Source organism: Alosa pseudoharengus, unplaced genomic scaffold (assembly GCF_046254945.1).
Source record: "Alosa pseudoharengus isolate Yale_2024_CS ecotype anadromous, Long Island Sound unplaced genomic scaffold, YU_APseudo_1.1 YU_APseudo_1.1_scf_3, whole genome shotgun sequence".
Lineage (NCBI taxonomy): Eukaryota > Metazoa > Chordata > Actinopteri > Clupeiformes > Clupeidae > Alosa > Alosa pseudoharengus.
Window position 1 is genome coordinate 29447989 of NW_027468718.1, and position 24708 is coordinate 29472696.

Genomic DNA, 24708 nt, shown 5'->3' on the forward strand with positions numbered 1-24708 from the left:
TTTTAATATATGTTTTATTTTCAGCAAATCAACACGGTGAGGTGCATCTTCTACTGAAGTTTTATGTGTCTGGAACAGTCTATTTTGAAAAAAAGTAATAGAAAGGGCAGAATGCTGCTGGGCAGATTACATGTGACAACTGCTTCCACAATGAGTTAAGCAATGAATGGCAAGAAATCTTGTGGGGTGGGGTTGAGACTATTCAACAGAAAAACAGTAAAATGCATTTTGACCAACATGTTGCAAAATAAACTGATACCACCGCTTGATTGATACTAGCCTGACGAGCCAGACCCACATTAAAATGTAGGGTCTGGGTACTCACCGTTCGCAGTGCTCAGTCCGAGGGGCGGGATAATCATTTGTCTTTCAAATTCCCTCTGCACGCAATAGGACAGCGGCAGCGCTATGAGTCCCATGCGTTTCCCACCAGCGGAGCTAGTTGGCTAGTTTAAACGTTTGCCAACTTAATAAAAGCTTAACTCGTGTCACACTGTTCGCCAACAGCAACATCCATCTTATTTGTTTTCAAGTAGCAGGGAATTCAAGCCAAACCGTTGCAACTCTGCCATCAATCATTATGTTAAGCCCACCTAACGACTCTATACACGATTTCATTGGCCTGATTGAGTTTCGATTTCTGGAGCTCACAAGCCAACGGAGAGACTAGCCCTGGCAGCAAATGTAATTTAGGGGCACGTCTAGATTTCTAGGCTAGATTGATACAGAACCCAACTGCTAAACATGGACTCATAATGTGTGGGTTGTAAAATATGTTACAGCCTACTGGATGGTTGGTGAGTGAGTGAGTGACTGTGTGTGTGTGTGTATGTGTGGTGGGATGGGCTGGGGAGTGACAAGTAATTTAATCAGTTATTTAAAATATAGTTATATATTTGGGGCTTTTCTAGCCTACATAGACACAGTGAACACACAGTGAGGTGAAGCACACTAATCCCGACGCAGTGAGCTGCCTGCTACAGCGGCGCTCGGTGAGCAGTAAGGGGTTAGGTGCTTTGCTCAAGGGCACTTCAGCCGTTCCTACTGGTTTGGGTTTGAACCCGCAACCCTCCGGCTACAAGTCTGAAGCCCTAACCAGTAAGCCACGGCTGCCCTGAATTTAACGCTGGTTTCATGTGATTGCTTTATTCAATTTCACATCACCTGAGAGCCCTGCCCCACCTATACGGAGCTTCCTGCTACCTATATCGCTGCCGAACACGGGCCTTTTAACTGGTCTGGTCTGCTCTCTTTGTTGTCAGAGGGTCTGACCTTGTTCGATATTATGGTTTATCAACAATACCAAATATTTTTAATTACATTTCTGGGCATAATACCTAGGTAGCTAGCTTTCTATGATTGACAGTGCCAATTGCATTCACTTGAACTTTGAACTTTCCTTTCAAGTAAGAAAAAATAGGAAAGGTTTTCTCTTCTTCAGATTGATACAGCAAAGTGGTTTATTCCAGTGTAAAATGGTAGAAAGGTTCACAAAGGTTCAACCTATGCCTGCCCTCGGCATATTCTCTGGAGTTCTCTCTCCTTTGTCCTGTTTGGGTCAACTACTTCGTCCTGTGTGCGTGAACTAACTAAACTACATGAAACTTAGTGGGCATGTAACCCCACATGGATAGCATGGAACCATCGTTTTTCGTTTTGATCTGTAGCCCCCCCGCTGGACTGGACCCCCCGAAAGGAGGGTAGGGCAGACACAGTTTTCTGTGAATATCTTGAGAACCGTAGGGCCTAGGATGACCAATTTTTTCCGTATGTTTGCCTCCAGGGGTCATGTTAACCCATTCCATGTGCACACATGTGCATAAACAGATACACACGCACACACATACATTCACAGTAATCATACGTATGACACATACTCACACAGTAGACATATGTACGCATGCATGCACATGCACAAACACACATACGCAGACAAACACACAAGCACGCACACACACACACCCACACACATAAACATAAACGTGTGCACGCACACATGCACACAATTCAAGAATTTCTCAGAATTATGAACAGGCAAGATGGGGGTGGGGTTGTATAAAATGAATTTTACATGTGAAATCTATGAACTAATCATGTTTTGGTACTTGTTGTCTAGCAGATACCAGTGAGAATTGAGTGTGGATGATGCAATTTAGTGAGACAGTTAGAATCATATAGGCCTTTCAGCGTGATTTATTTTTGTGAAAAAAATGTGCTGGACTGGGCGGCGGTCATATTTTGTACCGCTCTGCGGTACATCTAGTTAGGAGATCTACCTGGCTTAAGAGTTGTGCTAATTAGAATCAGCTGATTAAGTGAATTGTTGGAACAAAAATGTGGCAGGTAGAGACACACCTACAGTAATGTAATGAGCAGTCTTTATTGAGAATTTTGTGCAAAGAAAAAAGGAACAAGAAGCAAAGGATTTTACACAAAGAAGACGTACATTTCTGTTTTCTGTCATTTCAAAGAAATCATCTCATAAACATTTGCTGACTGCACTGAAACTCTTGGAAAAGATAGAGACTGCATTTATAGTGAACTGCTGTGGACACATCGGGTGACTATATGAGACACTCCAGAGCAATCCCAGTCTTGGTGACCACCCACAGTCTGCCCAAGTCGTAGCTGACATGTCTAGCTGGTAGGCACACATCAATCTTGATCCAGCTGGTTCCCTTAGGCCTTTGGATGGAAATGCCATTTCTACAACACAGAGAAGATCTTGAGCTGTCTGCTGCTCTGGTACTTGGCTTGGTTTTCAACCATTACAATAGTGGTAGCATTGTTTATTTAACCGAGAGCTAAGAGTGATATTACCTGCGGAGGATTTGACCTTTGCTGTTCACTCCATATACAGAGCCATCTGTAGCCACCTCCACCATAGACAAAGTTCCAGCCACCTTACTCAGGACATTACTGCCCTTACAGGTTCTTGGATCCACCCTCTGCATACATACATGCAGTACACAAACACACACACACACACACACACACACACACACACACACACACACACACACCATTCATGTTTAAGCATTCAGAGTCAAACTTTATATTATGCATCGTCAATGAAATTACCAGTTACAAAATTCGGTATTTAATATGGATGTTGTAGGGTGCTAGCGTTCCCACTACCACTACATTACTTCTATTTCTTGGCTTGCAACTCTGTAAGCCTTCTCTTACCTTAGTGACAAAGACTTCATCTTTGTTGTTAACTGCCCAGCAACTATTAGGGCCACAGCTGTAGTACTTGAGATACCCTGCTGTGATCCAAAATGTGGACACAGAATTTCCTGGCGTCATGAAGCCCACAGCAGAGGGACGATTCACACAAATGGCACTTCCTCTAAGAACTGCAGTCACCATTTGTTGGTCCAGAATTCCAGTCGCAGCCACAAATTGGTCCCCTCCTGCGTCCACTTGCCGCATCTGGTTTACTAGTGACAGGAAAAACAATTGTGGGAAAGTTAGGGGGAAATCGTATTCTTGGTTGCTGGTAATAGTTATCTTACCACTGTACCACCTCTCCCAAATCCCCGTTGGCCCTACACTTGCACGCTGCATATAGTTATTTATGTAGAGCCAATTGGAGCCGTGCAGGTGGAAGACTCGTCGGCTGCGGTCCACAGCTATCCTGCATCAATCTGCTGCACGTTCCTCAAAGTGACCTCCTTGCAGTTGTGTACTACTGTAGGAGCAGAAAAAGAATCAGCCAGTAACCTTAACAGTAATGTAGAAAGGGTCTCTATACTTTTCATGTTCTTACACATTTTTTGCAGGACACCTACCTGACTGGCTAGCCACCAGACTGATGGACAGCAGAGCCAACAGTGCAGAGCTGAGTTTAATCTTCATGTCTCAGGAGATTGATTGACATGGGCACAAGGTGAGCCTATCAGCTTATATACTCTACAACACACCCTCAGGTCAGAGGGGAGAAAGAGGAAGGTTTCTCCATTTTAAGAAAAAAAAATTCTTGCGGTTGATGCAGCAATCAGTGTGTATTTCAGTTGATGAACAGTAACGAATCATGTGGAACATACTATTGTAAAAGAAATCAAGAATGTTTCTCCATTGTAATGGAAACCAGTATAATGCATTTTGACCAACATGTTGCAAAATAAACGGATACCACCGCTCGATTGATAGAGAACCCAACTGCTCAACATGGACTCATAATGTGAGTGCGTGACTGAGAGAGAGAGAGAGAGAGAGAGAGAGAGAGAGAGTGTGTGTGTGTGTGTGTGTGTCTGTTGGGGGTGGGGATGACAATCAATTTAATTTAAGTTATTTTAAAATATATATAGTTATATATTTGGGTCTTTTCTAGCCTACATAGACAGGATATAGTGGACAGTAGATAGGAAATTAGTGGGAGAGAGATGGGGTGTGGGATTGAAAAATTACCTGTGGTTGTAATCGAACCTGGGACCTTGCAGACTCTGGACCCTGGGACCAGCTTCCCTCAGTTTATTGGGTGCTTGGCCCAACAGAAAAACACACTTATAGCAGTCTACTCCATCTGAACAGTTTTAACAGTTTGGGTGCAAGTTTGACAAAGTATTTTGCTGACAGTACATGCACACTGTGGCCAGAGCGAAGTCAGACACACAAAGTGAGAGTCAGACCGAAGTTAATTAATAAAACATAGATAGATCAGAATTTAACACTGGTTGCATGTGATTGGTTTATTCAATTTCACATCACCTGAGAGCCCCACCCCACCTACACGGAGCTTCCCACTACCTATATCGCCACCGAACTCGGGCCCTTTGACAAGTCTGGTCTGCTCTCTTTGTTGTCAGGGGGTCTGACCTTGTTCAATATCACGGTTTATCAACAATGCTAGGGTGTGGATCTTTTCTTTGTTACCACAATATTACCATTTTGAAAATTGTAGTCATCACATATTTGGTGGTCACAGTTTGTACAGACTGCCACATACACCATCACTGAGTGCCGCCTTTGTTGATTACTATTACATTTTACTGTGTTAACAGGTTGTGACGACACAACATATGACAACAATAGCGTGTGTGTGCTGGAATGAATGATGAGATAAAAGACTATATATTGAGGAAATTTCATTTCATTACAGGACTAGATTTGTGACAGCATATTAGCAGCCATTGGGTCAACAGACCCAGCAGTGCAGAGCTGAGTTTAATCTTCATGTCTCAGGAGTAAAGTATGCTTAAATGACACACATGGAACCAGGTGTCAGAGCAAAGGAAAGGTGTGGATATTATTGGTAACTATCATGGGGCACCTTTGTAATTTGATTCTACGCCCAAAACAATTTTCTTAGGCTTGGAAGAGAAGTATTAGAAACAGCAGACAGCCAAGGAGAGTGTCTAAGAAAAATGAATCACCATTGCATGTTATCTGACTTCCACGACACAAGTAACGAGATGTAATGGGTTGAAATCTACCTTTGCCTCTGTATCACTCAAACGTTCCTTTTTTGCCATTCTAACATAATCAAAACAGTATTGTTGCATTAATTTGTAGCCAGAGAAAGATTATTCAGGTGAATCTGTGGGACGTGATGTGTACAAGAATCGGTCCAAATGTAATCTATAAATCAGCCATAACAGCTTTTTACCCATATTTTAACCCTCCTATTGTGTTCATTTTATGTTTATTGTGTTCCCGGCCAAACATGACTGCTGCATTATAACTTGTTATAAATCCATAGTAACATATTATCATCTAATGTTGTGATAGACCTTTGTATCAACTCGTGTTCTATTGGATATAACCAGTTTTAAACTTCCATTTGCTACTTATGGCCTGCAGGCCTCATTGACCTGAGCTCATGCAAGTCAGAAAGGGAAAGATTCTATTGGGGAAAGGTTCCAGTGGGAGGAGAGGAGGAGAGAGGGTGTGTTTGTGCGTGTGTTTTAATGTACAGAAGCACATATACAGTCGATCTGATCAATAAGTATGTGCCTGGACTCAATTTTATACACTGACCATTTTCTCACCCAGAGAAAAGAATTGTCAATCGGTCACATTTGACCGTGAAGACAACAGGAGGGTTAAGATCCCCTGAAGACATTTTTCAGAGTATTTGCCTTCTGTCAGAGTATATTGCATCAATAGCAGCCTATTGGTTTGATTACCGACAACAAGACATATGGTTGCCGAGGTGAGCTGCAACAGTATTTCCTCATTTAATACTGCAATGATTTCCCCAAAAAAATATAGCACTGCTGCATAATGTTGGCTCACTAGTAGTATTAAACATACAACTCCATCACAGATATTGTAATAACAAGGGTAACCACATAACCATTAGTCCACAGTGTGTGTGTGTGTGTGGGGGGGGGGGGGGGGGGGGGGGGGAACTGGAATCCATGCATTTCCACTGAATTATTTTTGGAATCTGATCCCTTATCATACCTTTTCATTCATACTCGTTGCTCGACTTATCGTGACTAAATTAAAGATGGCGGCGAACGGTAAACTTCTTGAAGGTAACGTCTTGTAAATAACCAGTGCTTTTTCAAAGTTCTCAATGTCTCGTTTTAAATGTCAGGGCCCTCGGAAGTGTGTCTACCAATGAAGTGTAGAGCTACTTTGAGCCTCAAAACAGTGATTTATTTGCATGGCTAGGCCAATGCCCGAGGCACCCCCTTTGAAAACCTGTTGGTAGCATCGGCTAACAAGCGCCAGATTTCGGAGTGCAGGGGACAAGCCAAGATGAGCTATGAGACATTCGTTCACACATGTTTCAACACACTTTAGGTCAATATCACACCGGAATTCTCCTTTAAAGACTCATCTATTTTGTACCTTGTATCTAATTAACTCTCTTACAATATAGTGTACAAAATAATTGACCTCTAGCAATAGTTACGTACTCATCTATTTATCTTGTATCTAATTATTTCTCCATACTGTAAATATTTGTATATGATTATGTTTTTTGTTATTATACTAATTTACCATTGAGATGTAAAAGTCTGCCTTCAGAAGGTAAAAGTCCTGCCATGTATTGGTTCTACCTGTGCACTTGAGCACAGGTGATTTCACTAATTAGCTGATCTACCTGGCTTAAGAGTTGTGCTAATTAGAATCAGCTGATTAAGTGAATGGTTGGAACAAAAATATGGCAAGTCTTTTATTTTCTGAACCCGGAATTTTACATCTCTGACCACTGTTGTTGTTCTGTTAAGATTATTTAGTCTATTACTATTATTCATATTATAGGCTATGTGACTACTTTGACTTTTTATTTTTTAATGATAACGCTTATTACATGTCACTTTGGACAACAATGTCTGCCAGAGTTTTAACTAGAAAATGCAATTCCGAGGAATTACCAGTGCATAAAAATGCAAAACATGATGTAAAATATAGTGTTAAAACAGATAATGTAGAGATAGTGACAATAGTTTTGCTTAGATAGATATGGTTGTTGCTATGCTAAACAAAGCTGTTTCTATGATGGTTTCTAGGGTAATCATGTTGGTTGCTATGGAAACTGATATAGATGCTTTATTTGAATGGTTGCCATGTCGGTTGCTAGGTAGGTGGTGGTTTAATATAGTTTGCTGGAGGCATAGTTGACGATAACTTTTTTAAAATTTGGAATGGCTGAACAGTAAAATAGTTGGATAGTTTAAATAGTTGAATTATTTAATAGTGAATTATTGTAGTGAGGAATTTTATTTTGAAACAGTTGTGGGCTGAGGAAACAGTTGAACAGGATCTGTAGTCTTAAAAGAGCCAGATTGTATGCTTAAAGCCTGAGATGGAGTAGATAGTTTAAAAGTTGATGTCGATAGTGTAAGGGATGTTAGACAGAAAGTTGAATGGATGTTTATAGGCAGATTGTTTAATGGATGTTCCCACTTCCCAGCCACATGAACATGCATGACCTCTTAGTCTGTGTCCTTGTGATCAGCATCAGCCCTACACAGAGTGGTACGTAGATTGTATGAAAGACTAAAACTGTATTCGCATTGTCACAAGAGTCCTAATGGCTCATGATCAAGATGCTTTACTTTGGTACTAATTAATTGTGCATATTATGTACCATGCAAATGGCAACCAATACAAATGTGTATACGATTTTATAGAATTTTCAGGATCTTTAAAATAGTCAGATTTTATTAAGTGAATTCAGGGAATAACAGAGAGACAGCCTCGAAAATACACTCTTGAGGTCCTGAGGTTTCCTTGGAGACTGATGAAGGCGATGTGGACGAAGCAGAACTTCCCAAAAGCATATAGTTGCACAAAGGGTGGAAACCTACCTGAAAGATATAACTTGATTGGCATCTCAGTATCGGAAGGTTGTATGTCAGGTTTTTCAAGGATGCTTCAAACATTGAACAATGCATGGCATCAGATGCAGGCTACAAAAAAGAAAGAAGAGAATGTCATGCATTCCTCAACCTGGCCAAAGACTTTGAGTTTTGTGTTGTATTGAGTGACCATCACAAAACTGGTCAGAAACTATTTTCAATGCCTGCAGTTTTGTGTTTTTCACACAACAACACCACATCTTCTTGTCAATTGTTAGGACGCATAATCTCCCCATTAACTAGCCATGCCATAAAGATCAATAGAGGATCTGAATTAGTGGTTGCAGGAAAATGCCTGCAGTATCTGTTTGCCTGTATGGATAACATGCTCACTCTGACGGCAACCATCATATGAACAAAGTAACTCCAGGAAATACTTTGTAACATGGGCATACATACATGAAGTTTGGCCAATCATTTGAAACCTACACACCTGAGACATTAGTGCCTTGGTCAGATGCTTCTGTGTCCTCCCACCTACAATTAGAATCACATTAAGACCAACTTTCACTCTCAGTGATCTAACTCATAAGCTCAGATGAAGAATCATGTGGATCAGACCACTTATGCATCTATTTATTTACTGAAAGATACACAGAAGACCACCAGGGGGAGCTACTCAACATAGCCACTTCCTGTTGGTTATGGTGGGAGGCATGAACTAGTTGTTCAGAGAGTCTGGGGGGTTGGTGGGGATGGTATGAAAGAGGAAGAGCATCAGCAGCAGTGAGGTCATTGGAACCACCACTGATTCAGAGAAAGAGAGACAGAGGTGGAGGGCTACGGCCGAGACAGCGATGAGAATGTGGAGGACCATCAAACTCCTTCCACTGTCCTTGATGGTCCATGTAGCAGGTAAGAAAATATCTGTTCATCCATTATCATATCTTGACCAGTCTCTCTGGTCTCTCTCTTGCTCTCATATCCATTGCAGGTTTACCTGCTTGGAGGCCTCCTCCAACTCGAAGACAGGCTCTGTGTGGACCACCGTGCAACACTGACTGTTGTGTTCACATAATTTTGAATGAATGTGAGGTATATTTGTAGTACATATAACTTTTTGTCTTTTCCGCTGACTGGAAGCCGAAAAGGACTCTTAACCTATTTTCGCATTGGTTTCCGTGTCGCAATCACGGAGACAAACAGAGCTGACAAAACAAGGCCCTCTTGGGTAACAGTTCATCATCAAAGATGGCTACATCTCACCACTTTTTCTTTGACTGTTGGGTTTTGACTGATTATTGTAGACTCAGTTTGTACATGCAAGTATACAAATCTTACAAAAGTTATGGTTTACTTTATAATGTATACATACAAGTATATATTTACATCTTATGTTTTTTTTTTACTAATTTCTTTCAATTTATGTTTGCATAATTTACTTTCTAAAACCAAACAACACATTTTAAACCAATGTTTCACATATGAAGGTGTTTATTGAACAACCTAGTATAATTAAACAATATCCCCATATTGCAGAAAGCCTGATATATTATACTTGCATAACTATATTAATTAAATAATAATAACACTCAAACAGTAATACTGTATTTATCTTTACATGATGTTAAATGTCACACAGTGTATTATGTGTCAAGGCTGGCCATTTGCTATTTTATTTTTATAAAATAATTCACTGAGTAGGATTTATATTGAGCAAAAATATAAAAGTAACACGAAGCAATCTCAATAACCAGTCAATTAATTTAACAGTATGGATTCTGCATGACTTTTGTCCATAAAATATGAGAGATTTGTGCATAGAATTTGAGAAAAATGTTTCATGAAATATGATACCAAAACATATGTCGTTCGTGTTTATTCAGTGTACATTTATAAAATGGAGGAGAAAAAAGTCTTGAAAAGTATATAGACTATGCATATAGTCTTGAAAAGTAGAGAATTATGAATTGCTGTTTTCAGATTCAATCAATAATCCTGAAAACAAAAGGTCAAAATTCCAACAAAATACACACTTTTCTCACAAAACTACTAAAAAAGTATAAACTAAAACAACCAGCTTGAGAATAGGACAGATCACCATACCTGTTGTTCCTGTTATAGGCCAGTTCTTTGGTTTGGGAAGGACCACCCTACAAAAATATGAGAAAAAACAATTAGCCTATATAACAACTGTTTCACCAGAATACACCATTTATGCTACCAAGTGTTTATCAGTGTCAACAGTTGCCGTGTACAAGGTTCAGGTAAGCCTTTAAAGTTGCTTGGTTGTTTTAGACCAGAACTCATCACTGCTTTTTAAAAGCCTCTTAATGATTTATAGCTACTGATTTACTGGTACAACTTGGATCAGACATGTGGTATTACTTCAGCATTTTATCTGGTTTTAATTTAGTTATGTAATGGTCCCACGATCAGCGTTGTGAAGTAACTGAAAACATGTCTTCCAGATGACGTATTTACGTATTTACAAAATATGAAAAAATGTATTAAGAATAGAAACCAGTTACACTGAGAAATTGAAGGGATTACATTATAATCATTATAGCATGTACACCATGCCTTTTCAAGATCAAATTCAAATATTTTTAACCACACCATGTAGCCTATGTATCTCTCAGGTGGCTCTATTCTCTTTCACTCTCTGTTTATATTCATGTCTCCGACTTTGATGAAAATCCAAATGTATATATGAAACAAACCTTACTTTTCTAGCAAGAACAAAGCATTGGTGGTAGTAGAAATTAACTAATAACCTTGTTCCTTGTGTCACAGAGAATTTGAAGCAAAAATAAGTCTGCCAAGTGTGAGGCCCAGGTGAACCTGTTGGCAAATTTGATTTTGCTCTGCAGGTTGGTCTGGAAAGGATCCCATTGATGTCCATTCCCCAATCACCAAAAAAAGTTCGGAAACAGGTGTCAATGGGCTCTGTAAAATGTTACGTTTAATGTGTTTTGAACAGGACAGAATGGAGAAGCAGTTCGTAAATATTACGAGAAACTATGATTAATCTGACTTCATAAAATTAAGAACTTGACTTTGAATAATTACCAAGTAGTAGCAGAGTAGTGGCATACAAGAATAAATGGTGGTCAAATTATGATTTATTAACCAATAAACCATAGCCTTAATTGTAAATCAATATCACTTAGATTTAATGGAAGGTCAACTAACCAACTAACAAACTTAAACATAAACAACAAATTATAAAACAAGTTAGATGTTAAACATCAAATAAAACAATACATCAAATAAAGAAAACAAAGCAAAGAAAGGGGGGTGGGGGGGTCGAGAGGTCAGAGAAAGGAGAGAGTGACCTCCAGCCAGTGGTAGACCAGAAAGGGCAACCCTGCTTTATCCCAAAGACCATTTGAATATGCACAACCCTCATTGGTCAGTTGAGGTAAAGATATAACTGTCTACAGTGTAGTAACTAGTCTATAACTATGCAAAAACACATTAAATTATAATAAGAAAAATGATCAGACTGTCCACATTATCAATTCAAGTAAAAAGTATCAATTCAAGACCAAACATGACTGTAATATTCACAGCATGACAATCAAACCAGTTTCTCTTTTTGGAGTAATTTGACTGTGTGTTAATTAGTTAGGCACCCCTGTGTGGTGAATGTTCTTTGTTTGAGAAGGGGGGTGGCCATTTGGCTGCTTTGGTCCAAAGATCCTGGCCTTACAGCTCCTTACAGATGGACCTGCAGAGCAAATTCAAATTTGCTAACAGGGTTGGGTTCACCCAGGCTAGTGAGGGGTCTTTTACATTCACATACATAACACCTTTACAAGCTAAGCCACAAATGATACAAATATGCATTTATTATACATAATAATCCCACAAAGATTCTAATTTATACACAATAACTAATTTCCCTCTTTGTTAGAAGGTGACGTAAGTATAATAAAGCACATTCCACTGTCAAAAGTCATCACCATTTCCTGAGTGTTGTGTGTTATGTAAGGGATAATGTATATATAACACGTTCATTATCAGGAAAATAAGTCCCGGCATGGCGAACCGGACTTATTTTACTGATAATGACCGGCATTCCATAGCCTACATTAACCCGCTTATTATATGGCTAGTTGCTGTTGACAGCAGTAATTGCATGAATTTATATTACTGTAGAACGTTTGGAAATCCCATTCAAGTTAATGGAGCGTTCTACTAGCATTGTGAAGAGCTGTATATAATAAAAGGGTGTAACGGTACACATGTGTACCTCAGTTTTGAAGTCACGGTTTGGTTCATTTTCGGTAGTGAGCCTGCAGGTACTGCCTATTTAAAATTCACTGACAATATTGCTGATGCACAACAGTAATGGTATTTTGACGTTTAATTGACCACTTATGTTTGTGTGGGAACTCGAATTTAAAACATGGTCCGCATGCAAAAAGCCTGTCTGAAAGACTGCATTTGGTACATTCGGTACAGATCTGTATTGAACCTTTACACCCCTAGTGAAATATCCTATAGCCTAATGTCCATCTTAATTTCCTATAAGTAGAGGCCAGGCTCCAAAATTGAGATGTGTGTGAGAGTTTGTCTACAGTTTGTCTACAGTTTGTTTGATATTTATATAAAAATTGTTATTTAAACACTGACTGATACAAAAGGATGTGGCCTGCATTGTAGATGATGGTCAAAAAATGATCCAGTACTATTAATCTAAGATGATCATACTGCTGACGTGTCCAGTGCTAATTAGACAGAACTCCTTTATGATGGAGGTCAGTGAATAAACTTGAAGAAGAACACCCCATGCCAATAATGAATGATGAATTCCACAATTCCAATTAGGCTGATGAAGACACAATGCCAACAACTGTGTGATTATAAGACAAACAATGAATTCATACATTCAGTCCATTCTTACTAAACCCTATAAATTGGACATATTAGACCATATAAAAAATTAAGTGAATTCTAAAATCCATCGCACACCAGAGCCAACGTGAGACCAGCGCACTCAGCCACCGATGTTCGATTAGATTTGTTTTTAACACTGCCACGCATACCATCACTAAGTGGCGGCTTTGTTGATTACAATTACATTTTACTGTGTTATCACAGATTGTGACAACACAACATATGACGACAATAGTGTGTGCTGGTGTGAGGTAGGATGAAGGATTATATTTTCAGGAAATTTCATTACATGGCCTTTAGATTTGTGACAACATATTTTCTAAACTGATAGCAGGTACAAATTCATTATTTTTGATTCATCACATTTGGTGTACTACTTTTTTTTACCTTTCCACATTTGAATTTTTTTTTTTATTTAACTATCAAATGACAAAGCTCTCCTCCATGTGCCCCGGTCAAGGCTCAAACAAAAAGGTGACCGAGCCTTTGCAGTTGCAGCCCTGGACATTAAAAATGCTCCTTCCATCTGGGTTTTTAAGTCTAGGCTCAAAACCCACCTTTTTACCTTATCCTCCCCAGCTCCCTAACTCTCTGTCTGTTGCTCTGTCTGTAACTCTGTACATGTCTCCTATTGTCATTGTTGATCTGTGTCTTTCTGCTATTTTATGCTTTATTTCTTTTTGGTTTCTTTATTTTATTCTGTACAGCACTTTGGACAGTGAAAGCTGTGTTTAAATGTGCTGTATAAATACATTTTACTTACTTACTTACTTTTTTCAAATTTAGGTGACAATTATGTTTGTGGGAAAATTAAATCTGTGGAATTATCATATTAAAAAGTACAGATTCATGCAACAATTATTTCTGTGGGAAGTTGTGGGTGTAACAGAAGTCCCTCTTACAAATCAGTCCTCCATTTTAGTCTTCTGTTTCAGAGTCACTCAGTAATGTGTTGGCCTAGTTGCATACTTTTTTAATCGTACTTTAGAATTTATCACTCAGCTTGAGTGCTTTTAAATCTTATGCACATTGTTGTTTTTGTAATCTGAGGTTGTTAATCAGTCAATCAATCAATCAATCAATCAATCAATCAATCAATCAATAAATCAATCAATCAATAAATCAATCAAACAATCAGTCACAATATATTTATATTATAATGCCTCAGTAAACCCATTGTAGTCAAGTAAAGTCCTCTGCCTACACAATTTTTTGATTTGCATGAACGTTTCACTATGTTAATCTATTTATACACTGCATCATGACTATCCCGCTTTCTGTGTCTTTATACTCTAACATGTAATGCAACCTTTCCTCTCTTTTCTGTCACTCAGACCCTAAAAACCACCATGACTACCCTAGCAACACTCAAGTAACCACCTCAACTGCAACTTAGGAACTGAACCACTATCATAGCAAACAGCCTAGCAAACATAGCAACAGCACCAACTAAACCAGCAAAACCTTATACTCATATGTACTCTCTATTATAACAAAATGCTTGAAGATACACACAACTATTGATATTTAAACAATCTTTTGGAACGATGGCAGCACTAGATTAGTAATGACTTGTAATGAGGCACATTTCACATGATCACAAAGTGCAATTTAATGCGTATGTGATGTTATTATTTTAACATTATAATTTTTTAGATTTACAAAAGACTCAGAGCTCATACCACAAAGGGGGTTAGAGGATATTGCACGAATAAGGTCTCAGATGGCTGGATGTATTTTCAGCTTTCACATGTTCTTACTGAAACACTTGGTTCCATTTACTTTCAAATGCACAGGTGCTCATGTGCAAAGATCACAGATGCCTTTCCAACTTTTTTTCTGGCTGTTAAAATGATTTATTTCCTGTTTTGCTTGATATAATCTTACTTGTAAGTCGATGTGAACAAGTATCATCACATATTGGACACATATGATGATATCCACGCTGGTAGGTTTGTAGAGACGCACTGATGAGCATGTATGATCATTTCCTTGTGAAGTATAGCGGCATGTCATGTTATCGTCAGCTATAAATATGAACACATACTGTATGCAGACACACTGAGGAAGGGAAACTTTGCACGGCCAAACGGTCACTAAACTATGACAGTTTAACCTATAAATAAAACCCTATAAAAGGGAGATAGACAATGACATTGTCAGAGTGAATAGGGGGTATATACGCTCACAGATTCAGCTGCGGGGAAGACATTGTTGTCGGCTGAATCTTCTCTCTGGCTTTACGTTGCTTGTCTGAACTTCTATCTGATGTGTAACATACAACCATCCCAAAGTCCTGATCTAGTTCATATATGTATACACATGTAGGGTATGGAGGTCTCTAGTCCATATATGTATACAGGGTATGGAGGTCTCTAGTCCATATATGTATATACAGGGTATGGAGGTCTCTAGTCCATATATGTATACATATGTAGTAGGGTATATCATTAAGTCTAATCACAACAGTATGAACTACACGGATGAACATATCAGTGCCTTTACACAAATATTGATGTCATTTTGTAGTTTTCTGTACATTGCTAGATTTTAGGTTTTAACACTAAACACTTTAACACTGGCTTTATTTTCATTCAGAAATGGCAAGATAAGAAAAAAGAATGTTTGATGTGCTCATTGATTAATTATCCAATAACTGCAAGTGAGTAATGACAGAATTTGACTCCATTTCTTTGGGAATGGCAATAGATAGTATGTGACTGGACTTTACAGTTTAGGAGGTAGACACCCTGTATTCAAGGGAACCTCTTCTTAATCATCTTGAAATATCCACACACATGGTTCTGTGTTGTCCTCAAGAAACTCTCGTTTCCACTGTCAGCAGGTTGTCGTGTCTGTTATCAATGGGTACTCATTAGGCAAGATTTTTGACTTATCTGGGACAATAATGCAATATGAATAGAGTGCATTCTTCATACACTAAACAGAGATACATTCTGGTGGAATATCAGCAACTGGTTTGCAATGTTTATTTTTCTATTGCTATTCCCTTAACTATATGACCATTTCTAGCCTTTGTTAACTTTCATTGGGAAAAGGATGACACTCTGAAATAAACTGAGTGCTCTGCTCCGTGAACTGAAACTGCTGTTTGTTTGAGCTGCTGCGTTTGATGTGGGTCCGGTAGGCCCTGACAATTCAGCCTGCCAACAAACACAAAAGGATCTCGTCTCTAAACTCAGAGCACAGTGGAAACTGAAGGTGGAGGGAGAAGGTAAGAAAACTAGAGAGACAGAAAGAAAGTTTGAAAGAAAGGAACTGGCATGTGATCACAAGGCCTGATACTGAACCCAGAAAGGGTCACATTTATGGAACAGTCACTTTACTTTTCGTGGACCTATTTTGTACACAAAATTAGGTACATTTTCTGGTGTCTGTGTTGTCTATAGCGGACAGGTGCACTGCATGTCTGTGTGTTATTCTCTTTCACACTCTCAAAAGCACATGCACATGCAGAAACTGACACACCACATGCACACACACACGCAGAGAGAGAAAGAGAGACAGATAGAGAGAGAGAGAGCTGTTAGCACACCAGTTGTGGGTAGGCGACCGCTGAACTAGATACTGCGCCACTGACACAGCCTGACCACAGAGGGGTGCGGAAGCCCAGTGCTCTTCCTCCCCTGCGAAACAGAAATAATCTCACCTGCAGGCTCAACCACGCTGCTCGCAGGCGCCCACGCCTGCTCAGGGTGTTTTTCTGCTGAGGGTCAGGGAGTCTCCTGATAACCATCTGTGCTGAAAGAGACAGAAAACACAAAGCTGGTAGGCTGGATGATGAGAAATGAGGCGGCCTGAGTTCTGTAGTGTTGTACTAAATCTGTAAATGGCTATAAGCACGACTCATTGTAATGCAAGTATCTACAGAGAATTAGTGATAAACAAATACAGTTAAGAACAAAATGATTCGTACCCCTGGCAAATATTGATTTATAGTAATGTTGTTTTCTCTTGACCAATGTGTTTATTTTGACTGAAAATGACACTGCCACATGGAATCAAAAAAATAAGCATTTTTGTCTTACATTTCTTTGAAAATGGTGTGTCCACAATTATTCATACCCTTTTAAAATAATCAAGGGAAACATCTTTATTTGCCATCAAAGCTCTCAAAATGGGTTTTATAATACCTACCAAGCCTCTCCATGTCTCCACAATGATTGTAGGCCGCACCTTTTTAGCAGCAATCCGGGTTATGAGGCACGAACGGTTATTTGCCATCACTCTGGCCTTGTGCTCACTTTTTTGATAGATTGAGGTCTGGACTCTAAAATGTTGACATTGCTCTTTATTAACCATTTCTTGACCTGTTTGGTTGTATGTTTTGGATCATTATGATTTAATGTTCCAATGACGCCTGTTGGGGCAGGTCTCTTGGCACACTACCTGATCTTTTCCTCCAGAATCTTAGTGTAGCCTCTTGCTTTAGTGTTACCGTTTACTTTGAGAAGGTCACTAGGTCCCCCTGGTTGAAAAACATCCTAAAAGAATCATTCTCACAGCCCCATTGAAATGGACATGGTGTCATTGGGATTTAATGCTTCTTTTTTATGCCAATCTTGGGCCATGTCCATGTGTGCCCTTATAAAGGTTTAGCTGAGTTGTGCATGTTTGGAGAACAGTGGTCCATGATCAGCATCCAAGATGACCAAGTGAACCATTTTGGGATTGAGGGAAAATTTCAACCACCAAAACACCATCCCCCCAGTGGATAATAGCTATGTATTAGTTTTGGGTGTTTTTCAGACAATGGGACCTGGTGAACTTCTCAAAGTAAATGGTAACACTAAAACAAGGGGCTACATTGAGATTTTTGTAGGAAAAGATCAGACAGTCTGCCAAGAGACCTGCCCCAATAGGCGCTATTGGACCATTAAACCACACAATGATCTAAAACATACAACCAAACAAGGCAAGAAATGGTTAACAGAGAACAATATCAACATTTTAGAGAAGCAGAGCCAGAGTCTAGACCTCAATCCATCAAAAAAGTGAGCACAAGGCCAGAGTGATGGCAAATAATAGTTTCTGACTCATAAACCCGGATTGCTGTAAGTATATATACTCTTTTGATCCCCTGATGGAAATTTGGTCTCTGCATTTATCTCAATCCGTGAATTAGTAAAACACAATCAGCACACAGTGAACACACAGTGAGGTGAAGCACACACTAATCCCGGCGCAGTGAGCTGCCTGCATCAACAGCGGCACTCGGGGAGCAGTGAGGGGTTAGGTGTCTTGCTCAAGGGCACTTCAGCCGTTCCTACTGGTCGGGATTCGAACCAGTTGTGAATGCAAATAAAGATGTTTCCATTGATTATTTTAAAAGGGTATGAATAATTTTGGACATGCCATTTTTCATAGAAATGTTAGAAAGAGGAAAACGCTTCTTTTTTTATTTTGGCATGTGACACTGTCATTTTTCAGTCAGAACAAACATATAAAGAGAAAATCAACATTAAATCAATATTTGGCAGAAGTATGAATAAATTTGTTCTTAACTGTATGTAAACATGTGGCATAACATGTTGGTAGCCTTATGTGGTTTGCTATGGCAGCACAGTTTTTTATTAAGAAGCATGGATGCAACTGTATCAACGCAATTATTGATAGATTATCATTATGCCAATATGGCAGTATCAAGATACTCAGGGCTTCGTTGTGTTTTTTTATGTGAGTAAAACATGTGGGCGAAGAGGTCAGGCTGGTTTCCCTGGTTACCCTGTGTTGGGCAGTCAGAACCAAGTCGCTTTCCTTAGACTTAGACTTCTTTAATATCCATCAAACTATACATAAAATGGACATTTGTCTACACACAAAAAAACACACACACATCACAATACAACATTATGCACAATAAATAGATATAAATAGGAATATATAAGGAAAAACTATAAAATCAGTCCAGTTTGCTCCAGAGGAGTTCAAAGATATAAATAAATAAGTGAGTAAGATAAAATGCCCAACTGCATACATCTATCTGACCATGGGCAGTTCTTTGTTAAGAATGGTCACGGCTGGTGGAATGGATGACCACTTGTAACCATTCTTCCTTGCCATTGGGACTGCAAGTCTCCGTCCTGATGGCAGCAGCTGGAAAGAACAGTGGAGGGGATGAGTGGGATCTTGATAAACCTGTAAGGCCTTTTTTATTAAAATCTGTGAGTACAAGTGTGGGAGTTGATGTTGTTTATGTCCAATGATCTTTCCGGCCTGGTTGACGATTTGTGCCAGTGTGTTCTTCTGTTTGACAGAGAGGTGCCCATACCATGACACGATGTTGAATGTCAGCACGCTCTCGGTCAGTGATTTGTAGACCATGGTCATTGTGCGCTGGCTGGTGTTGAGGCTCCCGAGCTTCCTCAGAAGGGCCAGGCGCTGTCTCCCTTTCTTGTACACATAGTCCACATGGTTTTGGAAATTTAACTGGTTGTCTATTATTGTTCCGAGGTATTTGAATTGAGTGACCTGCTCCACTTCCTGACCCTTAATGCTGATTGGCTTGAAGGTGGGCACAGAGTCTTTGTTGTCTCCCCTCTTGCTGCTTCCCAGCCACATCTCCTTGGTCTTGATGATGTTGAGATCCAGGAAGCTCTTGTCAAACCATGAAGTCAGGGTGTTGATGCACTGCAGGTAGGGAGAGCTGTTTGAGTCCTGAAGGCAGGCAATTAAGGCCATATCGTCTGCATACTGAATGAGGGAGAGGTCACTGCTGTTGCACTGTATTTCATTCGTATATACGGAGAAAAGCAACCTCACCTCAACCTTTCCTCACCTTTCATCTCAGGTCTCTGGGTGATTCTCAAAGTGACCAGTGTGAAGAGCATTAACTTAGGCATGTGGCACCTGACAGCTGGGAGACCTTGTGTCAGACCTGGCTAAAGCCATTCACACTGTATGTGCTCTACAGTGAAGAGGGGCAGAGTGTATGGGAATTCTGTGTGATTATTATTATTATTATTGATGATAATACATTTGTGTGTGTGTGTGTGTGCGTGCGTGTGCGTGTTTGTCCTACAGAGGCTACATCTGTTACTATAGGCTACTATCACCCAGTGATCTGCTACATCTTAGATGCCGTTCTCCTCTGATGATAATACATTTGTGTGTGTGTGTGTGTGTATGTGTGTGTGTGTGTGCGTGTGTGCGTGTGCGCGTGTGTGTGTGTTTGTCCTACAGAGGCTACATCTGTGAGTGACCCAGTGATCTGCTACGTCTTAGATGCCGTTCTCCTCCTCTACTGCATCGTCTTCACGGCGCTCTACTTCAGAGAGAAGGTCAGAGGTCACCCCAGGTCCATCACAGGCCTGACCATAATGAAACATTATAAGTCCGCAATGATCACAACAACAGGCTCATGTTTACCTGTCTGGCTTTCCTTCTTGCTCTTCCTGTAGTTTTCGAGGAGTCCAACTACGCAAGAAGAGAACAGCCAGACAGTAAGTGTAGAGGAATCCTTAAGAATTTCATTAAGAAACTGTCACCATCGCTTAAGTATTATGCTTTTCTTATATATGTGCTGTTATGTGTTCACTTTGCATTTTTAGTGGACATTAGCATAGAAAAGGGTTTTGACAAACATAGTTCCCCAGATTAGATATTGTTCAGGGCAAGATGTTGAAAAAAATTGTTTTGTTGTTGTTGTTTAAAAAAAAGTGATTGCTTTGCTGTTAGCCATTTAGATTCATAGTGATCATTCATTTTCGTTCACATGTTGTGGATACATTTGTTTCGACAAAATATACAGTACCTAGCAGTCTGTTTTGTTTAATCTAAATTTATGTCAACTAGTAAAATGCATAAGTTAGTGCTACAGCAGTTTTATTATCCAAAACATTTCAAAACATTTCTATGGTTGTGATAAAAGGCATACGCGTGCACTTCTTTTGAGCTGTGGTCTGCTGCACCTGTGTTGTCTTCGTGTGTGTGTGTCAGTGTGTGATGGTCAGTAGCATCTCATCACCTACGGACATTTGTTCTCAGCAGGAGGGTGAAGGGGGTACTTATGAGGCAGTGGGCACCCAGAGCAACCCAGAGACTGGGGCAGTGCGACGAGTGAGTACCATCTGTTAGATCATATCTGTGTGTGTGTGTTTGTGTGTGCGCGTGTGTTTTGCGTGTTTGCACAAGAAAGACTTCATATCTTCGTAAACCATCTGTAGGTATGAGACTTGATACTTGGACCTATGAAAGCTGTAAAATGGTTGTGAGATGTGTTCTTCTGTACACTAATTATTATTGTTCATATATACATGTATACTCCACAATCTTGCTTGCATGTTTGTTTGTATGCAAAACCAATCAGTAATGGTTAATATGAGACTAAGTTTCCACTGTGAACCGGATGTACTGTTCACTCTCTTTCAGCAGCGGGCCCCAGCAGCAGATGATCACTATGCGGTGAGTTTGCAGACCACAGCCTATTAGTCCCATGTCATCAGCAGCATTAACCACAAAGGGTCTACACAAAGCTAAGAACCTAGTGCTCGCCCAAAAATCTGACTGGTTGACAGGTGACACGGGGCTTTACTTTTATGTTGAAAGGCCACCTGTGTTTGTCTTATTGTAAGGAAATCTGTAATTTCAGGTCAAGAAGGTGAGGTTAGAAATCTGGTAGGTTAAAAATGACGGTGGTTTACTTCACTGGTAAATGAGGATTCATTTTAAACCAAAGGTTGGTTTTAGTTAACAGTTAAGAGAACAATATAAAAAAACAACATACCAAAGTTGAACAAGAACAGCACATCATCCAGTTACTCTTATGACCCATCTGTGAGTGGGTCAAAGTGAACACAGACTGGGCTAGATCTTGGGCCTGAAGAGCTCCATACAAACTGTCGGTGGAGATGTAAGGTGTAAGATCCAGCAGTGCCCTCATGAGGTCGACTCAGGTATGACACAGAGACGGTGTAAGCTGTGACAAAGTGCACTACCTGATAAAGCTGTTTGTTTGCTGTTTACAGGCTCTGCAGCACCGGACGGGAGACACCTACGCACAAATCCAGAACAAGAAAAAGAAGAAGGATGTGAGTCCATTCGGTCCCACTGGAGTCAATGCTCTTTGGGTTGGCTTCAAGTACAACTGTGAAAGACAATTACGGACAAAGGTGTCCTATATTAGGCCGAAAATGTGCCTGTATACTTAGATGTGTTTGCTATGCATGATATGTATTTTCCTTTTGCCCACAGGCCCAAGCAAGCAGGACCCAATTGTATGAGGTACAGTGATAGACTCAATCTGTCTGTCATTGCTCATTGGCAGCCTAATGGTGTCCTTACCTCTAGAACCACAAATGACTCAAACAGCGGTTCCATGCCCCATTTACTTTACTTCTCTACAAATGGTGTCCCAGCAATAATGAGTGTCTGGCTGCTGTTCAGTCAAACTAATCACCTTGACCTTGGTCATGTCTCTCTCTCCTCCTCCAGCCTCTCCAACAGACAAGTGCAGATACTTACAACTCACTGGAGATGAGGCCTCTTCCACCCCCGCATCCACCAAAATGAGCTGGTCGTCCTCTTGATTCAACTGTGTAGGTTTGATTTTAAAATGGGAGGGGGACATACATTTGTCTGCACCACCTACAAACAACATCTTGGTAATTCACCTTTTTGAGTCAGGTTCTTCATCAATTTATGATAATTTCATATAGTTCAACAGAAATATTGGTCAAATGTATTCCTTTAACCTTGAAATGCCAGTAATTTCTCACTGAACACCTCTGTAAAATGTCCACTGTTTGCTATTACTGTCCATCTGTCTCCATAATTCACTAGGCCTATACAGTTGAATTTACAGTTTGATGAAGAACAATTGAATTTATATCATGCAAGGCTTTGCACTGATGACCATCTTTTACAGTCAGGGTTGGGTCAGATTACTTTGAAATGTAATCCATTACTGACTACAGATTACATGGCAATTTTTGTAATCAATAATGTAAACACACGACATACACATTCTTATTTCCCAATCTTTAATTCAGATGCATTCAGTTGGTGATATTGCCAGGTAGGCCTACAGAACACATTTTTCCTGATTGAAACAGGTCTATCGTTCGACGTTGACGGCTCCATAGACATTAGAAAGCTAGATACTGCTTTGGGCTCCAAAACGTATGTAAATAGCACCGCCATATTGGTGGGGGCAACAATCACTGGAGGCCAATGGAGAAACATGTGATTGACTGGAAATCAGACAGGTGTCTCTGATTGCCGGCAAGTGTTGCCCCCAGCAATATGGCGGCCGCGTTTACGTATGGCACCTAATAGAACTCGACGGACAAGCTTTCTAATATCTATGGACGGCTCTTCCATCTTGGGTTTTGATTTGAACCTTTTTTTTGTCAAGAAACTACACAGGCAATTGGATGATAGTGACATCTAGTGAACAAACAAATGGGCTGCTTGTCAAATTAATTAAAACATTAGTTAGTCTATCATAAAAAGTTACATTGTTTGCATAATACAATGTAATCAAGTAATCCCCAGCAATGCAGGCCTACCTATAATCTGACTACACATTTTTTTTTATTGTAATCTGGGTTGATTATAGTTACTTGATTTTTGTAATCTGATTACATAATCCAGATTACATGTAATCCATTACTACCCAACCCTGGTTACAGTTTAACCCACTTAGCTCCTTGACTATTTACTACCTTTATGTTTAAGCTCTTATCTTGGCCCATCTATGCATGCTTTTCAGGTTAGGCTACCATCTGGTCTTTATTCACTGAAGACCAGTTACTGGAACGTTGAATAAAGTATACAACCCGTGTTTGCATATGTGCAGATGTCATGTAGCCCAATGTTGATCTGTGCATGCTTTGATATGGAAAGCAAATAAACCACCTTTTATCATCTTGAGCCCAACTGTACAGATAAGCACAATATACCATAGATTTGGTTCTAAAAGTTCTAAAAGATTTGGCTGTTTGGTATGTCTGATGGTTTGTCATATGAGTGAAGTTTGTGAGCTACTCAACTGAGAAGAATGGATGCAGCTGTATGCAGAATGTAAATATGTAAATTTGATGCAAATTCAAAGTTAGTTTTCTCGCAAACTGCTCATCACAGCAACTAGTGACTAGCACCATTGGATAGCTCTGGTTGTGCCGTTTCATGCGTTATCTGTGTGATGTTTTGAGGCACTAAAAGCTCTGGAACACCGGTGATGAAATTAATGTAGGTTGCTGTTTCAGATATAGCCACTGAGAGTTCTTTTTCCTTCTTCTTAATTCAGAATTTATGAATTCTAAGGTTAGTGTTTAGTTTTAGAAATTTAGTTTTTGTAATTAATCAATCTTTTTATATGAAATACAGATTGTTGATGTTAATGATAAAAATGCATCAATTCTATGAAAATAAATAAAGATATGAGTGTTAGACCTAAAACTATTCAGTAAACTGCCATACATATAGCCTAGGTCAATGTACTTGACATAATCAAACCTCAATGAGTTTATATTGAAGCACGTGAGGCAGTAAAATTCGAGACATAAAGACAGTGCTGAGA

General features: G+C 39.7%; 2 protein-coding genes across 5 annotated transcripts; one reads left to right on the forward strand and one right to left on the reverse strand.

Annotated features, from left to right (window-relative positions):
• Nucleotides 1–2364: 2364 nt before the first annotated feature.
• LOC143100597 (fish-egg lectin-like) lies at nucleotides 2365–3862 on the reverse strand. Its single transcript, XM_076263939.1, has 4 exons — nucleotides 3795–3862; nucleotides 3190–3694; nucleotides 2821–2948; nucleotides 2365–2706 (listed from the first exon to the last, which is right to left on the reverse strand). The coding sequence occupies exons 2-4, from the start codon at nucleotides 3568–3570 to the stop codon at nucleotides 2565–2567; spliced, it is 651 nt and encodes a 216-aa protein (XP_076120054.1). The 5' UTR covers nucleotides 3571–3694; nucleotides 3795–3862; the 3' UTR covers nucleotides 2365–2564.
• A 5172-nt stretch (nucleotides 3863–9034) lies between these two features.
• On the forward strand, nucleotides 9035–24059 carry LOC143100594 (T-cell surface glycoprotein CD3 zeta chain-like). Of its 4 annotated transcripts, none has more exons than XM_076263937.1 (8): nucleotides 9035–9176; nucleotides 20370–20467; nucleotides 20588–20629; nucleotides 21177–21245; nucleotides 21561–21590; nucleotides 22154–22216; nucleotides 22380–22409; nucleotides 22620–24059. In XM_076263937.1, the coding sequence occupies exons 1-8, from the start codon at nucleotides 9119–9121 to the stop codon at nucleotides 22695–22697; spliced, it is 468 nt and encodes a 155-aa protein (XP_076120052.1). In that variant the 5' UTR covers nucleotides 9035–9118; the 3' UTR covers nucleotides 22698–24059. The 4 variants fall into 4 exon arrangements, with proteins under 4 accessions (XP_076120052.1, XP_076120051.1, XP_076120050.1 ...); XM_076263936.1 differs by having other exon boundaries at nucleotides 9036–9176; nucleotides 21174–21245; XM_076263935.1 differs by having other exon boundaries at nucleotides 9036–9176; nucleotides 21558–21590.
• The last annotated feature ends 649 nt before the right edge of the window (nucleotides 24060–24708 follow it).

Excerpts from the sequence above, each read along its gene's own strand:
- LOC143100597 (XM_076263939.1), bottom strand. The coding sequence starts at position 3,570 with ATGCAGCGTGCAAGTGTAGGGCCAACGGGGATTTGGGAGAGGTGGTAC. Across the intron at positions 2,949-3,189 it reads ATGAAGTCTTTGTCACTAAG|AGGGTGGATCCAAGAACCTG; the intron begins GTAAGAGAAGGC and ends GTATGTATGCAG. Across the intron at positions 2,707-2,820 it reads AAAGGTCAAATCCTCCGCAG|AAATGGCATTTCCATCCAAA; the intron begins GTAATATCACTC and ends TCTGTGTTGTAG.
- LOC143100594 (XM_076263934.1), top strand. The coding sequence starts at position 9,119 with ATGAGAATGTGGAGGACCATCAAACTCCTTCCACTGTCCTTGATGGTC. Across the intron at positions 21,246-21,557 it reads AGACTGGGGCAGTGCGACGA|CAGCGGGCCCCAGCAGCAGA; the intron begins GTGAGTACCATC and ends ACTCTCTTTCAG. Across the intron at positions 21,591-22,153 it reads CAGCAGATGATCACTATGCG|GCTCTGCAGCACCGGACGGG; the intron begins GTGAGTTTGCAG and ends TGCTGTTTACAG.